Source organism: Geotrypetes seraphini, chromosome 6 (genome assembly GCF_902459505.1).
Source record: "Geotrypetes seraphini chromosome 6, aGeoSer1.1, whole genome shotgun sequence".
In the NCBI taxonomy this organism is placed as follows: Eukaryota; Metazoa; Chordata; class Amphibia; order Gymnophiona; family Dermophiidae; genus Geotrypetes; species Geotrypetes seraphini.
The window spans coordinates 199,931,982-199,952,010 of record NC_047089.1 but is presented as its reverse complement, the minus strand read 5'-3'; the positions used below and the strand labels follow the sequence as shown (position 1 = coordinate 199,952,010).

Below are 20,029 nucleotides of genomic sequence, written 5' to 3'. Positions count from 1 at the left end.
AACAATCGCTAGATACCTGGGCTTCTAGCCTGCAGAAGTTAGAGGTGTGGGAAAAACGGGTGCGATGTGGCTTGAATTAAAAGAAAGCTTTGGATAAGCACAGAAGATCCTGAAAGAGGTGAAAGGAAAGCTAGAGATCAATAAGTCTACAGCACTGCAGCAGCAGATAAATGGGGTGGAATAAGTGGCCCTCAGCATTCTTTTCTGCCCTTGTATGTGATGTGTTAAAAGCTGTACTGTTTAGTAATTTACTTTAATTTACATATGAATAGCCTTATCAGGTCATACTGAAGGTCCATCTAAACCAGAGCAGGAAGCACAAAACTCCAACAATACAGTAAAAAAAATACCGTTTTGGGAGTGATTTTCTTTTATAGGACTATGCACAAACAAATAGCATGCAAATCATATGCCTGCTTTTGTTCAGAGTAGCCCCATAAAAGAGGGGAGGAAATGTGCCTGGTGCCTGCTCAGAAGAGCAATCGCAAGGCACAGCTCCTCCTGCCAGACTTACGCCAATGTTTTCCTCCTCTGCACAGCTGATGATGGTTCCAGAACTGCGATCAGCAGAGCCGGCAGAGAGGTGTTCGGCGGCTGCCATCTCAGCTGATTTGCAGCTTCCCCTGCCAGCTCTGGTGCAGGGGAAGTCACGAATCAGCAACCCCCCCTAAAAATCAACCAAAGCACCCCCGACTGCCCACAAGCCTTCCAAGAATGTCCACTCCCCAATTCCTCCCTCCCTCCGATCCCCCTCCCCCAAAAGATGACCCCTGATTCCCCTCTCCCACTAAGCACCCCACCCAAAAATACCTGGTGGTCTAGTAGGATGGGTCAGGTCAGAAACCCCCCCCCCCCCGCAGCTCAAGGACCCTTTCCCTCACCTGGCCATATGGGCCAGGATCCCCTCGATACCTTTGCGTTGAAGATTGGCAGGAGCGAGGCCCACTCTCTCTCACCTCAAGGACTGCCTCTTCAAAATACCATACAAGGGCCCAGTCTAGTTTGGTCTGACTGACCCAGCCAACTAAACCACCAGTTTTTGGGGGGATATGGGGGTTCAGCCTCATCACAGAGGGAAACATTTTTGGTTAAACATTAAAGATGACATGTAAATAGGTGCAGGACCATGCAGAATTTTAAAGACAAAAATACTTTAGACCAGGGGGTCTCAAAGTCCAGGGGGCTGCAATCCAGTTTTCAGGATTTCCCCAATGAATATGCATGAGATCTATGTGCATGCACTGCTTTTAATGCATATTCATTGGGGATATCCTGAAATCCGGATTGGATTCTGGCCCTCGAGGACCGGAGTTGCCCATGTCTGGTCTAGATCAGGGGTCTCAAAGTCAGGATTTCCCCAATGAATAAGCATGAGATCTATGTGCATGCACTGCTTTCAATGTCCTTCTCCAGTGATCTCTCTCTCTTCTGATATTGTGACCAAAATACGACAGTTGTAACCTCATCATTTGGGCTTCGAGTGACATAGCCAGCTTGACCTCTTCCAGAATCAATTTGTTAGTTCTTCTGGTAGTCCACGGCACACCCCCTAGCCCTGCTCCAGGCTCGCCCAGTTCCACCCATCCCTGCCCTGTAAAGCCCTAATCCCGCCCCAAGTTCCACCCTAGCTCCACCCCAGCCCCGCCCTCCGCTTCCTGCTCCTGTCAGGCAAAGAGGAAATCTGCGCATGCGCGGATTTCTTCCCTGCCTGATGCAATTTGAGGAGGCTTTTCAAAACCCAGGTTTTGAAAAGCCGTCCGGACCCCAAAGGAGAACATGTCCGGGGAAATCCGAACGTCTGGTAATCCTAGCTACAGCCTCTTTGTCACTCTGCAGCAGAAATGAGCCTAGAACATATCAGTAACCGGTCCTACTCACCACATCCTTCCTTTGTAGCACTTTCAAAATGTTGCTAAGGAGCTGAGAGCTTGCCTCATGGTCAGGCTTGTTAGAATTGTCATCTAGTTGACCACTGAGCTGGTCTATGAGTAGAGGCAGGAGAGCATCTCTACATTCTGGTGAGTGGGGGAGGAGGAAACAAAACAGAACAGCTTCTATCACATAACTTTTGGTTATGGCAGTATAAAAGAATAAAGTTATTATTATTATATACTGGCTAAGAGACACTGCATAAAGGAGGCCTAAACTGACTTTTAATCTGTCTATCTTATATTACCCTTAGCTGGGAATTGTCTGACTGGTGTGTGCACAGGTCTGTCTGACTCCTATGGCACGTGGGATGGAAGGAAAATTCTATATTGCCCTCTAGTCCAAGCTTATAAAAATGAAAATGAATTTGTGGCTCAATTCTTGTAGGTTAGTGAATCCCTAAAAATGTATTGAACGCGGGTTTGCTACATGCAAACTGGAGGATGGACAGAGCGACTTAAGTTGAAAGTGGGCAGCGAGTGCAGGAGGATGGATAGAGTGGCAGTGAATGGAAAGAGGCAGCGAGTGCAGGAGGATGGACAGAGCAGCAGTGATTGGAAGGGGGTGAGTGCTGGAAGATGGAGAGAGTCTGAGAGGCAGTTGGTGGAAGGGGGCAGCGAGTGCTAGAAGATGTACAGAGCGGCAGTAGGTAGAAGGGGGCAGCGAGAACAGGAAGATGGACAGAGCAGCAGTGGGTAGAAGGGGCAGTGACAGCAGGAAGATGGACAGTGGCAGTGGGTACTAGTGGGGTCTGGGTGGGCTTGAGGAGGGAGGTCGGGGTGGGGGCATTCCTTCAGGGTGGGTTCTAGTAGGAGGGACTGGGCATCCCTCCTACCAATGATCTTAAGGAGGGGTGGGGGTTTCCAGCAAGAGGGAGTGGGCATCCATCCTGCCAGATGATATCTCGGGGGGTGGGGGGTGGGTTTCCGGCAGGAGGGAGTGGGCATTCCTCCTGCTGTGGGTTGTCTCGGGGAGGGGGGGTTCCAGTAGGAGGGAGTGGGCATACCTTCTGCCAGGGGATGTCTCGGGGGTGGGGGGTGGCGGCAGGAGGGATTGGGCATCCCTCCTGCTGGGGGATGTATCAGGATGCTGGCGGCAGGAGGAATTCAGCACTCCTCCTGCTGTGGACATTCGAAGGTGTGGGGGCTTCAGGGGTTCTGGCAGGAGGGAGTGGGTATCCCTCCTGCTGGTCATCCTCGTGGGGGGGGGATGGACGGGTTCCCTGCTGCTAAACTGATTGCAGCAGGGAGATTCGGGGGTTCTGGCAGGTAGGAGTGGGCATCTCTCCTGCTGGTCATCTTTGCAGGGGGGATAGACGGGTTCCCTGAATCTCCCTGCTAAATTGATCGCGGCAGGAAGATTCCCTTGCTGCGATCGGATCAGCAGCTGCGTCCATTTGAAATGTCGAAAACCTACATTTCAGGCACCTATTGTGGCCCTAGGGAGATGCCTACAGCTGACTAAGGCCACTTATGGGCAAAACCACACCCATGTCTAGCCTTGGGTGAGCTTAGGCGGCCCTACACGCCTCCCTAGGCTTGTGAAAACACTTACAATATAGGCTGCCTGCCTCGGGGTATTTTTTTTTTTTTTTAGACGTGGGTCCCAATTGGCTGGTTATACAGTGGTAATATGCTTACTGCCGCCTACAATTGGGACGCCGTTTATAAAATTTCCCCCACAATGCCTATGCTCAATCAGATGAGTTTTCAATTGGCGAGATGTCTGCTGAATATACATTAGCTTACATGGGCAAATGAAAGCATAGATTACATCAACAGAGGTGCATGTTGTCATAGATTGTAGTGGTATTATACGATCATATTTAGGATCTTTAAATAATGTCCAGCATGAGGTCCCATATAGAACAATGCCCACATTAATGTCTTCCAGAAGCTACCCTCCTCTGTTTTCTATTCGTCCCAGTAATAGCAGGATACAGAACATTTCAGAGATTAGAGTTTCATTTATATGAAAATAAAAAAGTAGTATGGTTGAAAACAGGCTAGATGGACAATATGTTCATGTGGTTCTTAGTAAGGCGCACTATATGTGGTGTATGCATATTGTATTTGAGAACAAAAGCAACAGCTTCAGAGTCTTTTTAGCTGGCTTGTGGTTTAGCAAATGTTCTCTATGATTAAACCGAGCTCTCTTAGTTGCTCCTTTCAAGACTTTTTCTGGATATCCTCTGGGAGATGATCTTGTCACCAACTCTGATGATCTCTCATGATATATAGCAGGGGTCCCCAAAGTCCCTCCTTGAGAGCCAAATCCAGTCAGGTTTTCAGGATTTCCCCAATAAATATGCATTGAAAGCAGTGCATGCACATAGAGCTCATGCATATTCATTGGGGAAATCCTGAAAACCCAACTGGATTCGGCCCTCAAGGAGGGACTTTGGGGACCCCTGATATACAGCATCAAATAAGCAAATTCTACAATATCATATTACAAAGCTGCGCTAGCGGCTGCCGTGCGGCAACAGCCCCGAAGCCCTTTAAATCTCTATGGGCTACGGGCCATTAGCGCAGGGCAGCCGCAAACGTGGCTTTGTAAAAGAGGCCCTTAAAGTTTTCTTTTGTACCAGCCCATATCATAAAGACATCATCTATATAACGCTACCAACAAAGAGCATGCTGAAAATAAACAGAAGGGCATATCCATTTCTTCTCAAACCAAGCAAGCCATAAAGAGGTTTGCTCCTCTGGGATGTTGCTCATTTCGCACATATTGAGGTGTTTTATGGCCTCCCTCTTAATTTGTAGGACTTATATTGTTTGATCAGGGCAGCTGTGGTCGTTTTTAGTATGCTATTTTGCCACACAGTTTTAGGTGGGTTTGTGCTTAGAATGCTAGATGTATTGCAGAAGGCTGATTTTAAAACTACATATAAATTGCCTGTAGAATTGTGGATCTTTGCAAGGCTGAACAGACACTGCGGAAGGAAACAGACAATTTGCATACAGCATTGTGATGTCTTAGAGCAAACATGGTGGACTGTAGTAAGAGTGGCCCTGTGCTAGATGTCATTTGAAATAGCTGACTTCTTTATTCTGATTAACACTGTGGCAAGAGTAGACTTGTGGAGAAGCCAATGATGTTCCTTACAGAGTTATATTGATTTATGTTAGCATATCCAAATATCCCTGAGAGGGAGGGATTGTCTTGCCACCAAAATGTAGGGACTTGCTGCATTTCAGTCAGTTATAAGAGGCTTCATTACAATGCTGGCACTGTGGATTCTCAGACCTTATCTGAGAACAGGGCTATTTTAGCAGCAAATTATTTTTCCTAATAAGCTGCTAGAATGTCACTTGCACTCTGTTGCATGTGTGTGACACAAAGGGAGAGATTTCCTCCACATTAAAGGTAAAAATTGCTTGCAATTATAAATAATGTAGTTAAAAAGTGGCTTTTCTATGTCTATAAGCAGATGTACACACACACAGCTTTATTCCCGAGAGACTGAAAGTCACCAAAAACAAACAAAAAAGAGGTTTTAATTAATTCTGTTAGTGCAAACAATTTGTAATACAACAGTCCAAAATCCAAATCTCATTCTTGTATGTGATAAAATTAAAAGTTACTTAAGTTCAAACGTGACTTTTGCAGACTGCTTATGGACCCATGACATGAAAAACTAGCCACTCTCAACATGGTAGATCCACCATTTTAGTCATCTTTTTTTCAGAGACAAATCACATATTTTCTGGTACACTTTCAAGCTTCATTCATTCGTGTTCTATAATTAAGGGTGTCCGACACCATCCTATTTGGTACGTTAATGAGGGCTAAAAACCAAATATCTGCTTGAAATAACAAACTTCTCTTTATAATGACACGAGTTGCCATACAACTTATTTTGAGGAATTGGAAGAACTGTGATAGATTAAATTACATTTTCTGGTGGGAATCTTTCTGTCATACTTTTAATATGGAACGTTCAATGGTTGTACAACAGAGACGGTATAAGAAATATATGGATGTTTGGGAATTGACTAAGTTCTGTAAGGAATGATAACTGATTTTATTTTATTGACCCTTAGCATACACATCCAGGGTGGGTGGGAGGGGGGAATGTTTTGCATTGGAATTTCATTCGGGGAATATATGGAAGGTTTCCTGTAGGTATGTACTTTTTCTGATTATTTGGTGGTGGGGAGGGGAGGGAATAGTTGTGCATTAATGTCTATAAGTTTAATGTGCATTTCATGTAAACTTATGTATATTGAAATTGTTTGCACTATGGTAGTTTGGAAATTTTATAAAAATGTACAAAAAAAAGGGTGTCTTAGTACAAGCTTGTAGTATTTCTCATGTGTTCTTTTTTTGATCACAGTTGATAAGCACAATGATTTATTTTAGAGGCAACCATAGAGCTAACTTTTTCAATTTTCAGCACACCTAGAGAATCCTTCATAGAGACTTGTAAGAGGCAGCATGATGTAATGCAAGCAAAGTTTGACAATATTATCAGTGACATAAAAGAGACAGAGCTGTTGATCAAATTGGAGGCGCAAGAGAGTAAGCACACTGACCTAGAGATTAGACAGTTTGATCTGGGTAGACAACAGTTTTAGCAAAAATTAGAGATGGCTGCAAAGAACAGAGATTCTACAAATGAAAATTTAATTTCGGGTGAAAAACTGAATGCTGCTCAAGACAGGGACACTTTAATCTTATTCAAGTATGCTTTAGAGGAGAGAAGTGCTGTCCTTGTCCAGGAGGTGAAGATGCTGCTAGAGAAAGCAATTTAATTCCAAACAGCTCTAGCAACAGCGATTGGCACAGCAAATGATTAGAGAAGGAGATTTATAGCCCAAGAAAGGGACAGAGAACAGATGCAAGCTCAGCTGTATGCCTTATAAAATCAGTGTTCTCAGCTGAAAGCCAAGTGGGATGCATTGAGCCAGGAATTGAGAGAAAGACAAAGGCTGTTTTACAGTAGAATTGAAAAAAAGATTATCAGGAAACAAGGATCCATTGTAATATATTAAAATGGTCTGTCTCTAAAGTTTTGAAAAACCTATCCTGTAGAAAGTTATGGGAGAGGCCACTACATTGTCTAATATAGTGGTCTTCACTGCAAGGCCCATGAGCCAACGGTTGCCCTTGGAGACCACATGGGCAGCCCGTAGCTTGCCTGTCTAGAATTTCTCCCCCCTCACACCTGGCGGCACTCCAGCCTCTTTTTCCCCTTCCTCTGTCTTCCAGGTTTCCCCTCTGCCACATCCTGCCTCCTCTGATGCAATTTCCCGTGGGCAGGAAGTGACAGATGATGACTGAAAGCAGCCTGTTATGCTACTCTGTCAACTGACGGAAATTTCAAAGGATCACAGGGGAGTGAGAGGTGAGGAAGCAGTGCTGGACCTGCGGGAAGGCAAAGAAAAGGCTTAACTTGTAGATCAGGTATGGTTAGAGGCTGGGTATTTTGGTGCCCTTAATTGCTGGCACCCTGGGCCAGAGACTCACCTGGTCCAGTGTTAAGCTGGCCCTGCTAGCAAGATGTGCATGTAAATTCTAATTGTTGCCCATTAACCCTGATAATTGATTGTTAGCGTTCAATTATCAGCATTAATTTTCTCATCAAGCAATTAAATTGTGAGTGCAATTTTGAGTGCTATACATAGAATTAGTCAGATAGGGCCAGTTTCTATAAACAGCACCTAAGTTCATCTACATTGTCAATCAGCTGTATGGCACTGTTTACAGAATCACGCTAGCGGCGCCTAAGGGGACTTAGGTATTGCTAGGCGTCCTTGAGGTAGGCACTGGTATATTAGGCCAGGTTTTACCTGACCTAATTTACCAGCACATATCTTCGATGCTTAGCAATGCCTACATAAAACATGCCCATTCTCTGCCCCCCAAACCACGCCTACTTTCAGGTAGGCATCGTTAAGCGCCTTGACTTATCCATCCTAAAAGTTCCGCGCAGAACTTTTAATTGGTAATTTAAAAAAAATTTTTATTGATTGGCTGAAAAGTGGCACAGTCAAGTACCACACCAATTAAGTCAATTAAAAAAAAAAAAAAGTTGTGCACGGATTCCAAAGTTGGGCGTCCTTGATTAGGGCGCCTAATGGAGGAGTCCTATACAGAATCTGGCCTACAGTGTCTATATGGACATTTGTTTACTCACCAGACTGTTGGAAGAGATCGCTGTCCACTATTTTGGTCATGCAGGTGAGTTTCTGATGGACTAGTTGATTCTCAGGTATACTTTGAATAAACTTGCTAAAAAGAACGCTAGGAAGTAAATAAAAGACCCTAAGAATGTACCTTGCTGGGGAGAAAATGTGCTCATGTCTCCTCAAACCATCAATCGCAAACCCATTCCCTGAATTCACAGAAATAACAATGCCACGGACAGGTGTCAGGTTCCGTCATATGGTTGTTAGTTCAGAAGCTGCCATTGCCTTGTCCCTTCTGTAGGGTTTCATTTTTCACCACGAGATTTCCTCCCTCCTTGACTATTTATTATCCAAGATGTCATGCCAATTAGAGGAATGCAAGGGAGGTGTCTTTTCAACCAATGATATAGTCTTTATTTAAAAACAGTGGTCCCAACAAGGATCCCTGTTTCGGCGTATATGAAACGCCTTTCTCAGGGGACATTTTTGCTTTAAAGACGCATGAGAACAAAACTCAAGCGTGCAGTCAAGCAGCAGTGTTCAGAGCCCTTTCGTTTTTACAGTGCTTTGAACACTGCTGCTCGACTGCACATGTGACTTTTGTTCTCAAACGTCTTTAAAGCAAAAGTGTTCCCTGAGAAAGGCGTTTCATATACGCTGAAACAGGGATCCTTGTTGGGACCACTGTTTTTAAATAAAGACTATATCATTGATTGAAAAGACACCTCCCTTGCCTTTTTCTGTCTGACTGTCTATACTCCAAGGCATGGTGTTCTTCTGTCTGCCTGTTTATGCCAATGAGAGGACCCACATTGTCCAGCTAATCAATGAGTCATGGGATCATGCATTTTATATACTGGTTTCTTTGGTACAGCCAAAGTGATTTACACATTATATTCAGGTACTTTATCTGTTCCTAATGGGATCACAATCCAAGGGGGTGTTTTATTACAGGTTAGCAAAACAACAAAAATATTGTGGAACATATGGTCAGAAGTACCAGTTTGTAATTTAATAAGTGTCCAAATAACTTCAAAACAATAATCATAAAAGACTATTCACAAAGGGTGTATATAGTCACAAGTGACCCACAGGATAGAAACCAAATAATGTATATAATAAAAATGAACCAACATTACATTGTAGTCTTGGGATCTGTGTTGCTTGCTTGTAGCCTCTTAACTACTTGGATTTTTTGTGACGTTTATGTTTTTATATTTAAGACAGCCAAGGACTCCTATAAGACCCCTGAGACATTTTTATTTTTCCGAAACACGGCTTGTGTTGGTTCATTTTTATTGTATACATTATTTGGTTTCTATCCTGTGGGTCACTTGTAACTATATACACCCTTTGTGAATTGTTTTTATGATTATTGTTTTGAAGTTATTTGGATGCTTATTAAACTACAAACTGGTACATCTGATCTTCTGTTCCACAATCTTTTTGTTGTTTTGCTACTTCATTTCCATTGTGGAACCTTTTGGTGCTGTTTGGATTTTTTTTTTATTTTATTTTATTAAAGGTTAATGCATGTTATTTGCCACAGGACCCATTTTATTCCTATGGGCTTTGCTGCAGATAACACACTCTAGTCTTTAGTAAAAGATCCCTTAATTTATTTTAGCTGGGGCAATAGAAGGTTAAGTGACTTGCCCAGGGTCACAAGGAGCTGCAGTTCCTCTGATTCTCAGCCACTGCACTAAACATTAAGTTACACCTCCACTCCAAGAGGCATCTTCCCATTCTTCCTCCCTGTCCAGCAAGACCGCCCCCCCCCCCCATCGAGCAGTGCTCCTGATCAAACAGGAAACATTACCATAGACATAGTTGTAACAATACCCAATTTTTTAATTGAGATTATGATACATTGCATTTCAGAGTCTATTAGACTGCTGTTGAATTATGCCTCTGCCCAGAATTGTCTTTAGTGATAAAACCACATTAAAGCTGTGCACTTTCAACTCTTGGAATAAATTTCATAATCATTTACCAAGGTAATCAACTTAACTAAATGCTGACCTCTTCTGCCAGTGTGAATGCTACCTTGTATGTTAAAAAGAGGTGTTCCCAGGGGCATGCTAAGGTTAAGGGCATAAAATAGCATACTACCGTATTCACCCCAAAATAAGCCCTAGCATGATTTTTCAAGATGCTTGTAATATAAGCCATACCCCAAAAATAAGCCCCAGTTAAGATCGTCAGCCAAGCAGACACATTTAGTACGTCCATTGCAACATATGACAGATGTATTGAATTATAAAATTATAAAATAATAACATTAATATATAATTAAATATAAATAAATAATATTGACATTACAGTTTTTCCCAGATATATACCGTATTTTTTGGACCATAAGAGGCACCGGTCCATAAGATGCACCCACCTGCAGAGGAGGAAACACCAAGAAAAAAAAAAAAATATGGTTCAGAATTTTTTTCTTCTTGGTTCTTCCTCCTCTACACATAGGTGTGTCTGGTGAGCTGGTGCGTCTGGTGCTGGGAAGCCTGAAACAGCCTGAAGAAGCAGCCTGAAACTGCCCACAGCCCGAAGAGCAGCCTGCAGCCCAAAGCTGCCCAAAGAAAGGCCTCCCCGAAGCTGTCCGAAGAATGGCCTCCCTGAAGCCGCCTGAAGAATGACTTCCCCGAAGCCGCCCGAAGAACGGCCACCCCGAAGCTGTCCGAAGAAAGGCCTCCCCAAAGCCGCCCAAAAAAAAGCCCCCCCTGAAGAATGGTCCCCCAAAGCCGCCCGAAGAATGGCCTCCCCGAAGCCGCCCAAAGAAAGGCTCCCTGGTACCTTTTTTAAGTAGCAGTGGTCCAGCAGTCTTCTGCTGGACGGCTGCCCCTCTGTAGAGGGACGCGATGCCCAATGCAGGAGTGCAACTTTTGTGCTTCCTGCCTGGTCCTGCGCCGCTCTGTAATTGGCTGCTGTCAGTAACTGACTGCAGCCAATCACAGAGCAGCACAGGACCAGGCAGTAAGCGCAAAAGTTGCGCTCCTGCATTGTGCATCACGTTGCTCTACAGAGGGGCAGCCATCCAGCAGGAGACCGCGCTGGACCAACGCTTCTTAAAAAAAGTACCCCGGAGGGGGGGGGGCGTGGTGTATTCGGTCCATAAGATGCACCCCCTTTACCACCCCCTTTTTGGGGGTGGAAAAAATGCATCTTATGGTCCGAAAAATACGGTATGTGCAACTTCCCAGGTATATATTGACTAATGTACTTATTGTATCGTAGTAATCTGTAGTCATATTTTATCGAGGATTTCTTGTTATTAGAAATAAAATTATATTTTTGTTTATTTTTAATTACACATATATGTGTATATTTGGGAAGTTGTACATATAGGCCCTGATTCTGCAAAACGTGTCTAAAGTTAGGCACCGTTTAGACATCCTTTGTAGAATCGCGCTCAGCAGCATTCAGCACTTTAGACGTCTAACTTTACAGGCATCCTTTAGAGCAGGGGTGTCCAACCTGCGGCCTGAGGGCCGCATGTGGCCCCGTGAAGTATTTTGTGCGGCCCCAGTCGTGGGCGATGCAGTGTTTTCCTCTGCTGCCCCCCCGGGTGTTTACCGTCTTGCCGGCTCCCTCTTGTGTCTTGCTGGAGCGTTTGCACGTTTATGTGGCTCCAGAAACATTTTTTTCAGCCAATGCGGCATAGTGATGCCAAAAGGTTGGACACTCCTGCTTTAAAGAATCAGGTTTTAGGTGAAATTTAGATGTCCAAACAATGTCCTTAATGTTATAATATTTTATGTTATAGAATGGTGATTTTATAGTTTTTCATTATAACTGTAATACTGGGAGTTGGATCTGTTTAATGATTTTATTTATTTCTTTTCCATCAGACAGAGTGACTGGGATTCGAACCTGCAACATTAGGGAAGAAGGCTGTAGGTTTAACCAGTGTGCTACAGAGTGAGCTAGCAAGCTGCATAGCAATTGTAAAACTAGGTCTTATAGGCATTGTAAGGAAGTCTACTTTTGAGCATAGTTTAGGCTTCAGATAGACCGTTCTAAAGATGGAACTTAGGCACAGTTTGGACATCCTTAATGCGATCTGCTTAATAGCTCTCTGGGCTTTTTTTTGCTTTATTAAGCCCTGTGATATGATAGCTTAGCAGATCCCTAAGCTATCATATCAAGGGGCAGTCAGAGACACCTGCCTGGAAGCTGCTTAATAAGCTCAATAAGTAAAATCCTTGTACTCATCTTCCAGAGGTCATGTGTTTGAATCCCAACCAGCTCCCCCAGCACATATTTTAATTGTGGCATTCTACCTTGCAGGAGCACCTTGATGATCTCACAATGAGGTCACCATTATGCAGCTGCAAACCTCCATTTGCAATGAAGTAGAAGCAATGTTAATGTCTATATCTGTTTTTTTCTGTTTTAAACCTTTTGCAAATGAAGTTATGTATGCAGTCTACATATTTTTGTCATGTGCTTTCTTTGCTTTCAAGAATGAGCTGATTGGAGCACTGTTTAGTCAGAAAAAAAGGGTAGCTTTTTAGCAATAAAATTAAAGCTATGTTTTTCATGTGCTGTGCTTCAGTTAATGGATCTTTTTCTCTAATTATTTATTTATTCAATTTTCTATACCGTTCTCCCAGGGGAGCTCAGAACGGTTTACATGCATTTATTCAGGTACTCAAGCATTTTTCCCTGTCTGTCCCGGTGGGCTCACAATCTATCTAATGTACTTGGGGCAATGGGGGGATTAAGTGACTTGCCCAGTGTCACAAGGAGCAGCGTGGGATTGAACCCACAACCTCAGGGTGCTGAGGCTGTAGCTTTAACCACTGCGCCACACTCTCCCATATAGCATTACTGTTTGTCCACAAAAATAGAAGGTTTTACATGCAATATATCTGTTTTGATGTGCCCCGTTTACATGATGCCTTATAAAATGTATTTTGAGCTAAAAAAAGCAAAAATAAATCCCAGAGAGCTATTTAACAGATCACATTAAGAACATCCAAAGAGTGCCTAAGTTCCGTCATAGAACTCAGATCTATTTGAAGTCCAAACTAAGCTCAAAAGTAGACCTGGTTTTCATTCGCCTATAATATAGGCATGATATGGATGCCCTAGGTCGCTCATTGTTATGTAAATGAATCAAAGGACGCTTAAATTGAATCATTGCCCAAATTACGCCCATTCCACGCCCACGCCTATTGAGTTAGGCGTGAGTTTTAAACATGGGCATCCATGAAATTGTGGCTGCATCTTGTGACAGGGAAGCTCCTGTCACAGTGAAAACTACTGCTAAAACTCCCCAGAATGCAGCACAGGGCTCTGTAAAACCCGGCCTGGAGCCAGGACAGCTGGCTCAGCCAAGAGAATGCAAGCCAAGGCAGGTCCCAGTTAGGGAAGGCTCTGAAAACCACTAATTTCCCCTATCACTCCTTTCCCCAAGTCAGGGAGAAACCTGAGACCAATTTGGAGAGGGGTGGAGTCAGACCCGGGAGTTTGCCTTATAGGCAAAGTCAGTTGGGGTGGAGAAGGAAGGACACAGCTGACTCTGATGAGAGAAGCCAAACCACTCAAGGAGATTCCAGGTCACGGAGGGTGCCTAAGCCCCAGCATGATCGTATGGCAGGAAGCCAGCACCTAAGGAAAGGTGGTACAGCACTTGGGAAGTACAGTGACTGGCAGCTTAAACCCCAGAGAGAAGGGCTGGGAAATTATCCCCAGGGAAAGGCTGCAGGCATTCTGGCAGACCTGCAGAAAGGGGGATGGGATGCACAGCCTGGGAGGAATGAGGAAATGCTAAGCCAGAGTTCCCATGAGGGTGAATGGGAAATGTGCAGTGTCCCGAGTGATAATGTAAGTGAAGAGGACATGGACCTGGGGGTATACAGTATGTGAAAGGCCTCAGCTAATCTCATGAAGAACGTTCTCCAATTGTTTCTTTGTTTCACCCGGAAGCCAGAGCATTGCTGGCAGAGCTAATTAGGTGAGAAAAGCTTGTCTGAAGATAAAGAGAGCTGGGAGGTGAAAAGGCTTGACACAAGCCGTGCTCAGCTATAAAGCCAGAAGGTGTTGGGGTCCAGAGAGATCAGTAAATCCCAGTGGGGATACGAGCCGAGGAAGGCATTGAACTGATGCAATATTTTGATTTTATAGTATTTTTCCTTTTGATAAGGAGGGGCAATCCAGCTCCTCAGTAAAACCCCTAAGGCTCACCTGGACTGTGATATAATAGCGTGCAGGATGCACCCAAAGGACTCTAACAAACCAATTTGAATGTTTTCTTTTTGTTTTTGTTTTCTTTTCTTTGTACTTTGGGACACTAATAAACCTGGTACTGTTTTTCAAGGAATCCGGTATCCGGGTCTTCCTTTCACCACCATATAAAAGGCGTCCTAAAATTCTTGCTTGTGGTCTGAGCCGGAGTTTCCCACCTACTCGAGGACGGGCCCAGCCACAATCTACAGAGTGGTGTCTATGTACTTTGGGCGCCTAAGTACCAATTATCGCTTGTTAAGACCCTTAATTGGCTCATTAACCACAATGTGCCAGATTCACTAAAGCACAGTTACTTACCGTAACAGGTGTTATCCAGGGACAGCAGGCAGATATTCTTAACGTATGGGTGACGTCACCGACGGAGCCCCGGTACGGACCTTTTTAACTAGAAAGTTCTAGTTGGCCGCACCGCGCATGCGCGAGTGCCTTCCCGCCCGACGGAGGAGTGCGTGGTCTCCAGTTAGGATAAGCCAGCTAAGAAGCCAACCCGGGGAGGTGGGTGGGTCGTAAGAATATCTGCCTGCTGTCCCTGGATAACACCTGTTACGGTAAGTAACTGTGCTTTATCCCAGGACAAGCAGGCAGCATATTCTTAACGTATGGGTGACCTCTAAGCTAACAGAGAGGGAGGAGGGATGGTTGGCCATTAGGAAAATAAATTCTGAAGTACAGATTGGCCGAAGTGCCCATCCCGTCTGGAGAAGGCATCCAGACAGTAGTGAGTAGTGAATGTGTGAACTGAAGACCAAGTGGCCGCCCTGCAGATTTCCTCAATGGGCGTGGAACGGAGGAAAGCCACAGAGGCAGCCATAGCCCTGACTTTATGGGCCGTGACAGCTCCTTCCAGTGACAGGCCGGCCCGAGCATAACAGAACGCAATACAGGCAGCAAGCCAATTGGATAGCGTTCGTTTAGAAACAGGGTGACCCCGACGGTTAGGATCGAAGGTCAGAAAGAGTTGAGGAGAGGTGCGGTGCGCCCTGGTACGGTCAAGGTAGTACGCCAGGGCACGCTTACAATCCAGCGTGTGCAGAGCCTGTTCCCCAGGATGAGAATGTGGTTTAGGGAAGAAGACAGGTAACACGATGGACTGGTTGAGGTGAAAGGCTGAAACCACCTTAGGAAGGAATTTAGGATGGGTACGCAGAACCACCTTGTCGTGGTGAAAGACAGTGAACGGTGGATCGGCGACCAGTGCATGCAGTTCACTAACCCTCCTGGCAGAGGTGATGGCAATGAGGAAAAGCACCTTCCATGTGAGAAGCTTGAGCGAGGTAGTAGCAAGCGGCTCAAAGGGGGGTTTCATGAGGGCTGACAAAACCACATTGAGGTCCCAGACAACCGGGGGAGGCTGAAGAGGTGGTTTGATATTGAAGAGGCCTCTCATGAACCGGGAAACCAGAGGATGAGCCGTGAGGGGTTTTCCAAGGATAGGCTCGTGAAAAGCAGTGATGGCGCTGAGGTGGACTCTGATTGAGGTAGACTTGAGACCAGCGTTAGACAGAGAGAGCAAATAGTCCAGTACAGTCTCCACGGCCAATGAGGTGGGATTGTGATGATGTAGGAGGCACCAAGAGGAGAACCGGGTCCATTTCTGATGGTAACATTGGAGTGTGGAGGGTTTCCTGGAGGCCTCCAAAATGCGACGGACAGGCTGAGACAGGTTTCCTGGAGAGGTCAGCCCGAGAGAAACCAAGCTGTCAGGTGGAGGGAAGACAGATTGGGATGTAGCAGAGACTGACGTTGCTGTGTAAGCAGAGATGGAAATACAGGAAGAGGAATGGGCTCCCTGGAGCTGAGTTGAAGTAGAAGGGAGAACCAGTGTTGCCTGGGCCACCGAGGGGCGATGAGAATCATGGTGGCCCTGTCCTTGCGGAGTTTGAACAGAGTCCGCAACATCAGAGGAAGTGGAGGGAAGGCATAGAGGAACCGATCCGTCCAGTCGAGCAGGAATGCATCCGGGGCTAGACGATGTGGAGAGAAGAGTCTGGAGCAGAACTGGGGCAGCTGATGGTTGTGAGGAGCTGCAAAGAGGTCCACCTGCGGAGTGCCCCAGCGAGCAAAGATGGAGTGGAGAGTGGGAGGATCCAGGGTCCACTCGTGAGGTTGAAGGATGCGGCTGAGCTGGTCGGCCAGGGAGTTCTGTTCGCCCTGGATATAGACCGCTTTGAGGTAAAGATTGTGGGCTGTGGCCCAGGTCCAAATTCGGAGGGCCTCCTGACAAAGGAGACGAGATCCGGTGCCGCCTTGCTTGTTGATGTAGTACATGGCGACTTGGTTGTCCGTGCACAGGAGAAGAACCTGAGGATAGAGAAGGTGCTGGAAGGCTTTGAGAGCATAAAACATGGCTCTGAGCTCCAGGAAATTGATGTGATGTTGGCGCTCCTGAGGGGTCCAGAGTCCCTGGGTGCGTAAATCCCCGATGTGAGCTCCCCATGCATAGGGGGAGGCATCTGTGGTGATGATCATGGAATGAGGGGGTGGATGCAAAAGGAGGCCCCTGGAAAGATTTGAGGAGTTCAACCACCATTGAAGAGATCGCTGAAGAGACGATGTCACAGAGATGGGATGAGAAAGAGGATCCCTGGTCTGTGACCATTGGTTGGCGAGGGTCCATTGCGGTATCCTCAGATGGAGTCGCGCCAGAGGAACTACGTGGACTGTCGAGGCCATGTGACCCAGAAGAATCATCATCTGGCGAGCCGGGATGGATGGTTGTAGGAGCACCTGTCGACAGAGGTGAAGTAGTGTCCGGTGCCGGTCGGCAGGGAGGAACGCTCTCATGAGGTTGGTATCGAGAAGTGCTCCGATGAACTGAAGGCGCTGCGTGGGAAGCAGATGCGACTTGGGATAATTGATCTCGAACCCCAAGAGATGGAGGAAAGAGATGGTGTGGTGAGTTGATTGCAGCACAAGTGGTGAGGTTGTTGCTTTCACCAACCAATCGTCCAAGTAGGGGAACACTTGAAGGTTGTGGGACCTGAGACAGGCCGCTACCACAATCAGGCACTTGGTGAACACCCTGGGTGATGATGCGAGACCAAAGGGTAGCACTTTGTACTGATAGTGGTGATTCAGTATCTGGAATCGGAGGTAGCGACGTGAAGCCTGATGGATTGGGATGTGAGTGTAGGCCTCCTTGAGGTCCAGGGAACATAGCCAATCGTGTTGAGACAGAAGAGGATAAAGTGTGGCAAGGGAGAGCATCCTGAATTTTTCCTTGACCAAACACTTGTTGAGGTTCCTGAGATCGAGGATAGGACGAAGATCCCCTGTTTTCTTGGGTACCAAGAAGTAGCGGGAGTAAAATCCCTGACCTCTTTGGTCTGGTGGAACTTCTTCGATGGCATTGAGAAGGAGGAGGGATTGGACCTCCCTGAGGAGGAGAGGAGTCTGGGAGGAGTGAGAAGCAGACTCTACGGGAGGATGGTCTGGAGGAAGAGTCTGAAACCTTAGGGAGTATCCGTGACGGATGATGTTTAGAACCCACAGGTCTGATGTGATGGCCTCCCAGCGCCGTAGAAAGATGGTGAGACGGCCCCCGATAGGTTGAGGCAGAGGCAGCGAGGGTTGAAGACTGGCTATGCCCTGGAGAAAGGAGTCAAAAGGGCTGAGGAGGCTTAGTTTGAGGGAGAGGCTTAGCTGTCTGGTGAGATTGCGAGCGAGCCTGAGAGTGCTGTTGTTGTTGTTGGCGAGGCCGACGAGATTGCTGTTGAGGAGGATTCAGTGGCCTAGCAGAAAAGCGACGTTGGTAAGAAGACTGAGGTCTGTATGGTTGTGTCGGCGGAGTCTTCTTTTTAGGCTTAATGAGGGTGTCCCATCTCGTCTCATGAGCCGAAAGTTTTTGTGTGGTGGTATCCAGAGACTCCCCAAAAAGTTCATCACCAAGACAGGGCGCGTTGGCAAGGCGGTCTTGGTGGTTGACATCCAGGTCAGATACTCTCAGCCAGGCAAGGCGTCGCATGGCAATTGCCAGAGCAGAGGCACGGGAGGAGAGCTCGAAGGAGTCATAGATTGAGCGTACCATGAACTTCCTGAGCTGAAGGAGGGTAGAAATTTGTTGCTGAAACAATGGGACCTTGCGTTCAGGGATGTACTTTTGCAGAGCAGAAAGTTGTTGTACCAGATATTTCATATAAAAAGAAAAATGAAATGAGTAATTGTTGGCTCTGCTAGCCAGCATGGCATTCTGGTATAGGCGCTTTCCAAATTTATCCATTGTTTTACCCTCTCTGCCAGGAGGGGTGGAGGCATAGACACTGGAACCATGAGATTTCTTGAGAGTGGATTCTACCAGGAGGCTCTCATGTGGCAACTGGGGTTTATCAAATCCCGGAATAGGGATGACCCGGTATAAACTGTCCAGTTTCTTAGGGGCACCTGGAACAGTAAGGGGGTTCTCCAAGTTTTTATAAAACGTCTCCCGCAGAATATCATGGACGGGGAGTTTGAGAAATTCCTTGGGGGGTTGGTCGAAATCCAAGGCTTCTAGAAAGGCCTGGGACTTCTTGGAGTCGGACTCAAGTGGGATGGAAAGAGCCCCAGACATTTCCCGAAGGAATTTTGTAAATGAGGACTGCTCGGGTTTGGAGGTGGATTCAGCCATGGAGGGTTCCTCATCAGTGGAAGAGGCATCCTCCTCGGTACCGAGTGGGGATTGCTCCCATAAGTCAGGGTCCCTGATGGCCGGCTCAGCATGGCGGGTTTTAGAAAGGGACTTGCCAGATCTCATGGATACGGTGCCGGGGGATGAAGACCGGTGCCGATCTCTGTCCCGGGAGGAGTGGTGTCGATCCCGGTCCCGAGACGATCGATGTCGATCTTGGGGTCGGGATGGGTCCTCCGACGTGCAGGTCTGTAGTGTAGGCTGTGCCGATAAGACCGGCATCGAAGTGTTCATCGGTACCGAGGGGGTGGCCACTGGCGTAGTGGTGCGAGGCTCGGGCCGGACCGGTACCGGAAGGAGTGGTGCCAGCAGGGTTGGAAGCAGTTCCTGAAGCTGGTGCTTGAGTTGCTCCTGTAATTTAGTTTGGAGGATGGCCGAGATACGGTCCTCCAATGGGGGCACCGGTACCGTTTTACTTTTCTTCGGTACCATAGGTGCCGCTCTACGCTCCGGTGATGAGGAGGCCGATGAAGAGGCACTCACCGTTATCGGAGCGGAGCGCTTACGGGACTTGCGGGACGTCGGAAGGACCGGTGTCACCGCCGTGGCTGGAGGGCGCTCGAGGGAAGTGGAAGGCTTCTTAGCCGGCTTACCTGGCGCCATCGACCCCGCAGAAGGATCAGGTGGTGTCGATGTTGACGGTGCCGATTTCGGCGGTGCCGTCGACGTCGGGGTCGGATCCATAGCAGAACCGGTGCCGAAGAGGAGATTCTGCTGAATTTGTCTATTTTTAAGTGTGCGTTTTTGAAGAGTCGCGCAGCGGGTGCAGGTGTCAGCCCGATGTTCCGGACCCAAGCACTGTAGGCACCAGTTGTGTGGGTCCGAAAGGGAAATCGGGCGTGCACACCGCTGGCACTTCTTAAAACCCGGCTGAGGGGGCATGAAGGGGAATACGGCCTCAGCGAAATCAAAGCCGGAGGCTTGTATGATGGCAACAGGCCCCGCCGGGGCCTGTTGAAAAATAAAGGAAAAAATAAAGTTTTTTGTTTTTTTTTTTTAGATTAGACAGAAAACAGAAAAAACCCGAAGGAAAAAAGCA

The 20,029-nt window shown here is 46.6% G+C and overlaps 1 protein-coding gene across 4 annotated transcripts in view; it reads right to left on the bottom strand.

The window, feature by feature from the left end:
* Positions 1-20,029, bottom strand: part of DOCK5 (dedicator of cytokinesis 5) — a 271,412-nt gene that overhangs the window by 74,794 nt on the left and 176,589 nt on the right. For all 4 annotated transcript variants that reach the window (XR_004539947.1, XM_033950084.1, XM_033950083.1 and 1 more), the window contains exons 25-26: positions 8,075-8,181; positions 1,879-2,015 (exon numbers count right to left, since the gene is read on the bottom strand). Coding sequence is in view for 3 of the 4 variants with exons in the window: in XM_033950084.1 (XP_033805975.1) it covers positions 1,879-2,015; positions 8,075-8,181 (244 nt within the window). In the remaining variant the exon portion in view is untranslated. The remainder of the gene's footprint in view (positions 1-1,878; positions 2,016-8,074; positions 8,182-20,029) is intronic.